Consider the following 10,552-nt stretch of genomic DNA (forward strand, 5'->3'; position numbering starts at 1 on the left):
TATATTTTTTTCTTATTTTTTATTATTATTTTTTTATTATTTTTTTTTTATTATTTTTTTATTATTTTTATTATTTTGTTTTTTATTTATTTATATTTTATTTTAATGCTTTTATTATATTTATAATAAATTAGCATTTCAAAAAAATTGTGAATAAACATATTAATTTTTTTTAGATTAATTCTATTTTTTTTTAATATATATATATATATATGATATTCGGCTAGGGCGGAAATATTTGATTTATTTTAATTTTTACCCACCTGCGCACTATACCAAATCCCGGCGGCCATCTAATCGTAGCATGATTCAATCTCCGAAAAAATTCTAAAGACCGACAATGCGCCTCTAATGCCACTTTTCAGTTACTCTTCGTCATTAGCTATCGATAGAGCCAAAAAACATACAAATACAATCAGTAGAAGTCGAGAAAAGTAGAATTATATGAATTTTATTTTTTGAATAAATATTGATTTCTCAAAAAAAATAAAAAAAATAATAATATTATAAATGCCGACTGAAACCGATATTTTTTATTTATTTATTTATTTTTTGGTATCTTGCGTGCCCTTTAACCGAGGCGACAGATTGTTCAAATAATCTCAATTACAAGAGGTATATATATATATATTTGATATTCTTTATATTTTTTGTGGAGAGGTTGAAAAGTTGTAAAAAAATATTTTCAATGCAGTCATTGGTGCAATGATTCCAGTTGAGGAATGAGGACGGGGGGTTGTTTTTTCAAGCAGAATAAACAAAAATAATACTCTTATTTATTTATTTATTTATTTATTTATTTTATTTTTCTTCTGTGTGCATCTCTTTCAATAACCATACATATTCACATTAACTTGCCATGAAAGTTACAATTGAAATTACTACAATCATACACATGCGCACATGTACGCACACACGTATTTTACCAAGAACATCTCTAAAAATATATTATATTTGTTAAAAGCGCAAGCTTTCACCAAGACCACGAGCAAGTTTTGATATGTATCAACTAGAAAACAATTACTCGCATTCTCTTTGTATGATAAAGCCACATTATTATGATTTTTTATTTTATATATTTTTTAGGCTCCCTGTAGTATATATCGGCAAAAATAGGAATAATCGATATATATATATTTGAAACGGTGAATAATAAGAAGAGTAGGCGTATGCAGTGATGGTAACTAATTTTCGTTTGTCGGTATATACCTTGATCGAAAAATATACTTTTACTGTAAAGGTTTAATACTCATGAGAAAAAGATGGTAAGAATAGCGTGTGTACTTATGGCTATTGTAGAAAGCATATGTACAAAAGAAAAGCTTCCATTTCATGTTAAATCGAGTAATGATAAAGGTGCGTTACATACCAGAAACGAAAGCCAATTTATTGGTGGGGCAAGTTTTTGTTTACAAATAAAGGGCTTTTATCCATTATATACGCTTGGGATAATTCACGGTGATTACAATGGTTCAAAAAATAAGACACAATATTCTTAACTAATATGAATTTTTATTGTGAAAAGAGTTTATTTTGAGTGATAATAGTATCCGTGATGGCACAATAAGTTAAACCTGTTTTGTAAAGAACTTAAGAATAAGTAGTTTCACCACAGAAAGTCAATCGGTTTTTTTTAAAAAGGAAGAGAACCAGAAAATCATAAAATTACAAGGAAGTAAAGTATAAGATTTTTCCACCCCTGGGAAAATATGTATGAACAGGCAGTACGCATCGCAAGAGAGGTAGACGATTGGCTTATTCCCCGTATGACATAGCTCAATAAATAAATAAATAATATTTAAATTTTGAGCCACAACAATTAAACGATGTTTTTCCCCATTTTGATTCTTTGTGTAGATAGAATTTGGAACGATTACAAAACAGTAATAAAAATAAATAAGTTATACAACAATGGTAATGTATTTTAAGAGGTTAAAACCATCGACCACATGGAGGTCAAAGTGAGACTCCAATAACTCCCAAATATTTTCTCATTCACGTTTATTGTCAATCAAATTACCTTGGCCTCATCCCGCACACCAAAGGTATCAACCATTTTTTATTCTCCTTATTGTTATTCTATACTTCATCTGTATCCTTCATCACGCGTTTTTTCACCCTGGACAAGAGTCGATGTATTTTGCTTGATGTTAAAAAATCATCTGTTTCTATAGGTGTTTCTATGTGTTCTCTAATCCTTTTTTAGGAATCAGAGATCTATTGCACTGAATTTAAAAAGAAAGAAAGAAAGAAAGAATGACAAAGAAATTGGATTGTCTAAAATTGCACCCAACTCAAATTAATTCTTGGTACAGTTGGCGTTTGTGTGCGTGGATAAACAATATAAAAGAAAGGAATAACTAATTGCCTTTCAATATTAGCAAAATCGTTGCTATTATGGTGGACGATGAGGACTGTAATGGTATATGAGTTTTGGTTAGGTGCAACTGTACTAATATTATTTTGTTTTTTTCGGCAGTTGCTTTGTGTTGGCAGTTTAATTATTTTCATGAAAAATGATAAAATGGTAAGAAATATAAAAACCTATAAGTCCAGTGTTATTTGATTATGTACTGGATCCGATTGTTTTGCGTGAGTGCGGGTGTGTGCGCAGAATGGTATCCTTTGATGTACCATATTCATTTATTTACGACCAAAACCGATAATTTCTTATGTATACCCATCCGCCAACTAGTCGAAAAGTTTAGTAGCAGTACTCCTAATGATTTGCACCAGTGCTTATTTCCATGTCATGTAAGACACATTAGTATAAAAATACGCCTTTCTTTTTCTTTTTCTTTTTCTTCAGCAGCCACTTGAATGTAAAGTATATCGACCAACTCGGGTGCATCGAAAACTGTAAAATAAATATGAAACTTTTCTTGCTAATTGCCTTGTAAATATTTTCGCAATTACATTTACCGTTCTCTACAAGAGCCTATTTGAAAACAAAGATAATATTTCTTGCTTTAATTAGAACTGTGGAGGCTCAATTAGCATGAAAACAATATTCGACTGTATAAGTATAATTTCTTGAAGACGTCGAGTATATCTGACTCTGGGTATCACATACAAGTACTCTGTTTTTTTCTTCTTTAAAATTAAATACAATAGAAGCTGTTAATAAAATAAGTTAATATAAAGAGTACATAATGATAGAAAAAAACAAATAAGTATTTCTATACTGTCAAATATATACACGGTTATGTCGAGTACTATCGTGGTTACTATTTGATTTTTTGAATTCAAGACATTAGAGTTACAAAGTACTTGTGGCGTCCATTATAATATCTTGGGTTGGTAATATAAAACGAAACACACTGGTATCGAGAGCTATATCATTACGAGAGAGTAAAATGCGTACTTAGTGATGTACTTTGGCGTACTTTCCCTGCCTACTTTAAACTCGTGTTTTGATAATGATTATCGTGTATTTCCGTACTGTGGTAATTAATATTATATATATACATATATATATACCAACGCCTTTTTTGTTAAATATCGAAATTGAAAGGGTTGCTCTAACAAAAAGATCAGATGATTGACTGTCGAGACTTGACCGAAACTTACAAACAATTAGTGTGCTAGATGTACAATTAATAATGATATTTATAATATTATAATCAATCTTACTCACGGGTATTTTAATCAAGATTATTACACCCAAAAGTATTTTACTCAAAAATATTAAAGGCACCCAACAAGTGTTTTACTTTTATATTGAACATTATTTGAATAGTAGTTAAAGCATTGCTGCCACGAATCGTCACGCATCGATAGCTAGTTAAACCCTTATTGTCATTATATTAAAAGAGATATATAGAATTCAATGTGTAATTCTTACTAATAGAGACTGTAAGCTTAGTAGAGTTAATTACATTGATAATAGACTGATATATCTCAATAACCAAGACCAAAAAAAATCGTATAAAACATATTTTTTTTATTTTTATTATTGTAGATAAAGGTACTTCTTCTATTATATTTCCTGAAACCGCCACACATAGTATACTTTTTTTTGCGAGAAGACAAACCTTTTCAATTCAAAGAAGAGTATGATACTGAGACACTACTATCGCCATTTGACAATAACTATCCGGATTAAAGTGAGGAGTCCAACGATGAGAATGAAGCTGACATTGTTGGTGTCATAGTATTTAAAGATACGATGGATTCAGGTATGCATCTATTGAACAAAGAAATATACATAAATCATATTACAGATAATAATGATACTTATCATAACACTTGCCTTTTTGTAATCCTATGTTTGAAAATGGATGACATTCATCAAGTCACTCAACTAATAGCTCTATTTGGTGTTATATTTCAAGCGTTTTGCTTGGCTCAAGCAAGGAGGATCTACAACACTGAAATTATTCCAATACTTTCTTGTTGCCTATGAGAAGGATACTGATCCATATGTCACCGTTGATGTATCGAAAATAATGTCTGGATTCGATCTTATGACAAAACCGTCTTCAAGTACACCATCTGTATCAAACGTGATGTCATATACTTACCAGGGTATCATCAATCCAACTGTTCCTCCGAGAAGCACATTCCGCTCCATCTATCTATGCCAGTAATTCCCTGTATGCCAGACCAGCAATTGAGAAGCCAGTCCCTCTCATGGTATTTCCTTACAGCTTACTGAGAAAATATCTCGTCACAACATTTCCACAAAGTCAAGTCAGATGAGTAAATCGTGCACTAGGGGTCAAGCAAAACAATAGAAAGTACGATGACGGACGTATACGATGATGCAATTTAGACTGATATGCTCGGTGAAGCCGACGGGACCTTTGTAAATCATGCCAATTCTCTCATGTTGACATTGAATGTATATTGGTTTAAGCTGTTTGAAGGACGGATTTATACAGGCGGTGCTTTGTACTTACTTATCAGCAATTTCCCCAAGGAAGGCCAAATGAGACCAGAAAATATTATCCTCGTTGATGTCATGCCTGGTCCAAAGGAAGTAGAGGACGACTAGATGGACGTATTTCTGGAAACATTTGTTGATGGGATGGTAGACTGTTATGGTGGTATAGCTGTGAGGACTACCAAGTTCCCTAATGGTACTACTGTCTATACTGCTATCATGTATGTCGCTTCCGAGATATCTGCTGCTAGAAATACTGCCGGATTCACAGAACATGGCATGTAAACACATATGGCTGTCATAAATTCAAATGATATATCCCCGTGATTACTGCATCAAGTAAGATCAATTACGTTTGGCGTGTCAATGAAAACTGGGAATCACGGACAGAAGAGATGATTTCCATATATGACAATATATGGTTTTGCACAGAATCAGATGTAGAAAGAGAAAATTTGGAGAAGCAGAACGGCATGCAGTTTTCAGAGTTGCATCGCTTACATGATTGTTGATCTCACGCACAATATATTTCTTGTGATAGCGAACCGTATGGCCAGTGTTTGAAATGCCTTTGTATTTTTCCGCTGCTGTTATTGCTCGTATACAACGCTTTGCTGATGATATTCCTCTTCCTCCTGAATATACCGTCTTATTCGAAAAAGTCACGCCTTAGTTCCTATATATGAAGGCAGGTGAGTGGCGATCGTTGTGTCTGGTGCATTTTCTGGTGGAGTTGAAGGAGTTTTTTTCCCAAAAGTGATTACAATAACTAGACCAATCTTGCCAAGACATGCCGAAAGTTGAAAGGTCCATTGAACAAGTACTTACATATAGACTACGCAGGCCAGCCCCTTGGTAAATTTGGGGAATAATGTCAGAGTATTTACGAAAAAAAGGAGTAGCACACCAAATATGCATTTGTGTGAATTGATGCTTGACTTTGGTCTGGTCTTTAAATTTTGGATGTATAACCTTAAGATACACAAGTATAAGTTAAAAAAAAACATTAAGACAAACTACCGTAATGGTCTAGAGGTGACAGTAATGAGCGTTTTTCCGGAGAATGCGTTCACTGACACTTTTCTTCCTGTGTATTCCATTAATCTTCTGCTGCGTATAATAATATTTTCCTAAGGCGTCGCGCAAGTGCTATCTGAATCTCATCTACCGTGTCTTCAGTGTATTGATAATGATTATCCTCCTGCATTGCCATTCGACCTCCCGATGTTCCAGCAAGTCGTCAACAGCCTATGGTACAATGTAATCGGAACTAAGACGTCGCCACCAACTACCATGCCATTGAAGTTACAAAATTTGAATACGATGAAGTATGATTACTCTTAATGGCTATTCAAATTCTATGTCAAGGCTTACCAGAATACTTTTCTTTCTGGGGCGTGGGGAGTATTTCACTTGGTGAGAATGTGCTGGTAAACATTTGCATTCAGAAGATGAAGAATATTTCGTTGCTTGGCCAGGAGTTTTTTAGTGAGCAGAAGAAATATCGCAGCTCAATTGTGCGGGTTATGTTTTTTTTTGTAGGATAGTTGACGACATCTCTAAATTCCCTGGTCAGATTGAGTACATATTTACTTGTCATCAAGATTGGTAGAATCAAAAGTGTCAACGTTTGGTTTTTTAAAAAGATTTGCGACATGCCATTCTGTCAGAATTAAGCCGTTAGTTGGGTAAGGTCTGAATTTGTGGGTGAGTGGGTTTATTAAGAAGAGTATTGCGTGCATCATCCCGGTGCATCGTCTGCATTCGTATTTCGCGTTGACTACGCACAACATCCAGGGTGGGATCCAAAAGCGCCTAGTCATCCCACTGCCTAGAAAAGTAGTCACGAAAAAAAATAGAATGATTTATATTACTAATATAAATAATTATAGTAAGAGTTTTTTTGACTGCGAAAGGGTTTGCCTTTATTTATCTCTCTATTTTTCTTTTGTTTTAGCATTACTTCTTTATCAAATATTTAAAATTATATTGAATTCTATTATCAACGAATAGTAAAAACCGTTATTTATTTTTATTGTTTTTATCAAAAGTATGAAAGACAAAATACCTGTATATTTAATACCCAATGCCCACCATTTTCTTAGCTTTTATCAAAATAAACTTACAGAGAGCGATATTACAATTTCCAACGAAAAAAAACCGTGGATAAAACAATCAAGGTTGTATAATTAAATAATTGTTTTGTATATATATATATTTCATTAATCGGCTGTAAAATAAAGTAAAATAAAATAAAATAACTATTTATTTATTACTTCCCATCTCGACATTACTACCGCATCATCTTTTATCGATTCAACCCACATCTTTCGAAACAATGAATAAAAATCAATAAAATACTATATACTCTGTACTTTTTTTATTATGCCGTGTGCTATTCTATGCAACAACACGCACCTTTCTCTCCTTCAAAAGTTCGACGTTTCTTGGAATAGCTGGACACTTGGAAAAGCTAATGACCTTTATTCTTTTTGATCATTTCTCCGTCCTTTTAACTTGCTAAAGTATTCTTTGATCTGTGTTATAATATCAACAATTAGGAATTCTAAATAAAAAAATGACACTCCTTTGTAAAAAAAAATGTTAAAATTATTTAAACAAAAACCGTGGATTATACTTACTCTTATCTTTCTTGTTCGACAACGAGAAAACCGATTACGCCCAGCTAACTTTTCCGACATAGATTTTGCCCTGTGAATTTTATACGAAATATGTCTACGAGCTTTCTCTTCCACGACTGAAGACAAAACATACTCTACTTCAGGCTGCATATGGATGTAGCTCTGCACCATGCTAGCAATTGGACGGTTAGATATCGAGAAGGTACCCTCATCAATATTCAATGGCGTAGCTGTCATAACTGCTTGTGTTTGAGAACGGATCACACTGAAAAAAAGGGTGGAAATTACAATGCGCACAGTTGTTTGATAACAATTGTAAATGTGGGATAGTTTTCCATGTTCACAAGTTGAAAACACAGCTTTACTGTATTCTATTGGCTCGGATATAACAAGCAACAAAAGTTATTCTATTTATTATTATAAAGACTTTGTGAATAAAGTACATGTAGCACCTGTTTCCTTTTTCTCAATTTTTTTTAACAAAAAACACAATGTTCTCAACCCCTCAACCTTACAATAAAAAGTGCTATTGCGCTGGATGTAGTCAGAACGAACTAGTCTATAGTTTTGTAGCCGGAAGAACTGCTCAGCGCCATAACAAAAGAGCAAGATTAGATGCTATAAGATGTGAAAGTGGTACGCAGTTTGTAGTATTATTCTATTATATTCTACTTTTTTTGTAGTTCAAAAAATAACATGTTTTAACAGAATCTTCTGCCCATAGAAATTCGATGGAGGTTGATGTTGAACGTAGGAAATATTTATTTAAATAAAAATAATAGAGCGTAATTATGTAACATATTCTAAATACAGCCATTTAAACATGTCAATCCAGAACCACGGAAGAAGAGTGTGGTCAGACCAACTTACTTGCTTGGGAAGGAACCCCAGTGTCTGACGATGAGAATGTTCCAGTTACGAATGAGGAGATTCACAACAGCAAAGACAATGGCGATGAAAACAAAGAAAACAATAATGAAGATGTTGTTAAGGTGGAGGTCGAGGAATTTGTTAATGAAGGTTGGTGTTGTGCTATGGAAGAAAGAAAAATTTGAAAAAAAGGGAGATGATTTTTTTTTTGGTTTTTTACAATAGATCCTTTTGCCCCCCCCGATATGCCTAAGAACCCAGTGCACAGGATCATTACTACTTTTGTGGTAATGTTAGCTCCCCGCTATGTGGCCAACAAAGGCGCTGTCATCCTGATAAAGTTCATCAATAAGCTCTAGACAACTTACGAGAAGAATTTACAATTGCCATCGAACATTTCTGGCCTCAAACACGAAACGGATTTTTCATCCATGAACAAAAGCGTTCATAAATATGTTTTGTGCCAGGATTGCCACAAGGTGTATGAGGAAAGTGCATTATGTTGGAATACAAACTCTTTTTGACGAGCATCCATGGGGGTCCAGGATTCGTGCAGTATCTCATTGCCCATTTTCAGTACTACCCAGAACAATACTGATACCTGGTATCGGCTGTAAAAAAAATTAGTAAATACAATTTTCAGTGAGAAAATTTTAAAAACCCCTCCTATGTCTTTAATCCTTAATAAAGAATAGAACCATGATAATTGACCTAAACTACGAAGAGAAAAATAATAAGCAAATACAAGCATCATTCAAAGAAAAATGGGCAACTAAACAATGTATACCTGTAACATATGAATAAGAGTTAGACAATGATCTTTGACACCAACTGTGAAATTATAAGTATTTATAACCATCAGTGAATAGATTCACAAAGAGACTTGTATACCTACGGCCCATGATGTAGAGCAGAGCCATAAATTTTGGACTTGGCGATTAAAAGACTAGACAAATAAAAGCGACAAGTATTAACTGCTTAAAGAGTCATGTATACATATAGCCCAAAATGGGCAGCGGAATATTGATCGTTCGCCCTGGTGGTAAATAGACTAAAAAAAGAAAGCCAACAATAAGTATATGTTCAAAAAGAAATATATACCTGTGATCATGAATAAATACTCAAAACTTGATCGTTGGCTTAAAATATATAAAAAAAAAAAAGCTAGACAAAATAATAGTTGATAGCTAAATACTAAACGAGACATGTGTATCTCATACCCTGGATGTATGGTGAAACCTTAATCGTTGGTTTTGACTATGTCAAGATAACTAAAAACAACAACCAGTAAGTAGATGCTCAATATATATATATATATATATATATACTGGAGAACTTGGACGGGCAACAGAGGCTTTATAGTTTGGCTTTGACTGTGTAAACACTAGAATAATCTAATTGATAGTAAGAAAATATTTAAAGAGCTTTGTATACCTGAGGATTTTTATGGAGAGTGAAACCTTGATCGCTGGTCTTTGCCGTAAAAAGTATGGGAATATACAGCTTAAAGTAACTAAAGGCTCAAAGAGACTTGTATGTCTATGACTGTAGGAAAATGTCGGAATATTAATCGTTGGTCTTTACTATGAAAACACTAGAAAAATACACCTAATAGTAAGTAAATTCTCGGAAATATATATATACCTATGGTTGGAGATGTAGGTCAAAACCGTGACTGTTGACATGAGCTGTGAAGATTCTGGACATATAAAACAGGCTGTAAGTAAATGGTGTAATAAAGATGTATGCCTGTAGCCCTGGATGGAAATCGGACGCCTAATCGTTGGTATGAACTGTGAAATTACTAGAAAAATTAAAACTGATAGTAAGAACATATTCCAATAAAAAAAACCTTGTATGTCTATAAGCCTTGATGGAGACTAGAGCCGTGAGGGCTAGCATAGAATGTAAAAAAGAAAAAGAAAAAAAAAAGATTAAATAGATAGAATCAGTAGTAAAGTAATATTTAAATACACTTATATATCTAAGACGTTGAATTAATAGCAGGATCTTGATCGTTGACCAGGACTCTAAAAACGCTTGATAAATGTCATTGGCTGTAAAAAAGTAATCTAAGAATCTTATATACCTTTACCCAATAATGTTGAGTGGAAACTTGATAATGACCAAAGACTTGATCAATGGACTTGAATGT

At 33.3% G+C, this 10,552-nt stretch overlaps 5 protein-coding genes across 5 annotated transcripts; 3 read left to right on the forward strand and 2 right to left on the reverse strand.

The window, feature by feature from the left end:
* Positions 1-581: 581 nt before the first annotated feature.
* Positions 582-1,562, forward strand: PHYBLDRAFT_160867 (hypothetical protein). The gene is made up of 2 exons (XM_018434279.1): positions 582-615; positions 867-1,562. Exon 2 carries the CDS (start codon positions 1,287-1,289, stop codon positions 1,497-1,499), a length of 213 nt encoding a protein of 70 aa, XP_018283237.1. The 5' UTR covers positions 582-615; positions 867-1,286; the 3' UTR covers positions 1,500-1,562.
* A 1,808-nt stretch (positions 1,563-3,370) lies between these two features.
* On the forward strand, positions 3,371-4,833 carry PHYBLDRAFT_189598 (hypothetical protein; the record flags this gene model as incomplete). Its single annotated transcript, XM_018439683.1, has 4 exons — positions 3,371-3,446; positions 3,851-3,855; positions 3,962-3,967; positions 4,335-4,833. 4 exons carry the CDS (start codon positions 3,371-3,373, stop codon positions 4,587-4,589), a joined length of 342 nt encoding a protein of 113 aa, XP_018283238.1. The 3' UTR covers positions 4,590-4,833.
* A 950-nt stretch (positions 4,834-5,783) lies between these two features.
* PHYBLDRAFT_160868 (hypothetical protein) lies at positions 5,784-6,625 on the forward strand. Its single transcript, XM_018434280.1, has 2 exons — positions 5,784-6,173; positions 6,260-6,625. The coding sequence occupies exons 1-2, from the start codon at positions 6,110-6,112 to the stop codon at positions 6,430-6,432; spliced, it is 237 nt and encodes a 78-aa protein (XP_018283239.1). The 5' UTR covers positions 5,784-6,109; the 3' UTR covers positions 6,433-6,625.
* A 654-nt stretch (positions 6,626-7,279) lies between these two features.
* PHYBLDRAFT_184188 (hypothetical protein) lies at positions 7,280-8,520 on the reverse strand. The gene is made up of 4 exons (XM_018438899.1): positions 8,398-8,520; positions 8,043-8,109; positions 7,528-7,934; positions 7,280-7,472 (listed from the first exon to the last, which is right to left on the reverse strand). The coding sequence occupies exons 3-4, from the start codon at positions 7,762-7,764 to the stop codon at positions 7,452-7,454; spliced, it is 258 nt and encodes an 85-aa protein (XP_018283240.1). The 5' UTR covers positions 7,765-7,934; positions 8,043-8,109; positions 8,398-8,520; the 3' UTR covers positions 7,280-7,451.
* Positions 8,521-9,213: 693 nt separating this feature from the next.
* PHYBLDRAFT_160870 (hypothetical protein) lies at positions 9,214-10,535 on the reverse strand. Its single transcript, XM_018434281.1, has 5 exons — positions 10,487-10,535; positions 10,042-10,292; positions 9,832-9,942; positions 9,618-9,668; positions 9,214-9,448 (listed from the first exon to the last, which is right to left on the reverse strand). The coding sequence occupies exons 2-4, from the start codon at positions 10,230-10,232 to the stop codon at positions 9,638-9,640; spliced, it is 333 nt and encodes a 110-aa protein (XP_018283241.1). The 5' UTR covers positions 10,233-10,292; positions 10,487-10,535; the 3' UTR covers positions 9,214-9,448; positions 9,618-9,637.
* Between the last annotated feature and the right edge of the window lie 17 nt (positions 10,536-10,552).

Source organism: Phycomyces blakesleeanus (assembly GCF_001638985.1).
Source record: "Phycomyces blakesleeanus NRRL 1555(-) unplaced genomic scaffold PHYBLscaffold_48, whole genome shotgun sequence".
NCBI classification, from domain to species: Eukaryota; Fungi; Mucoromycota; class Mucoromycetes; order Mucorales; family Phycomycetaceae; genus Phycomyces; species Phycomyces blakesleeanus.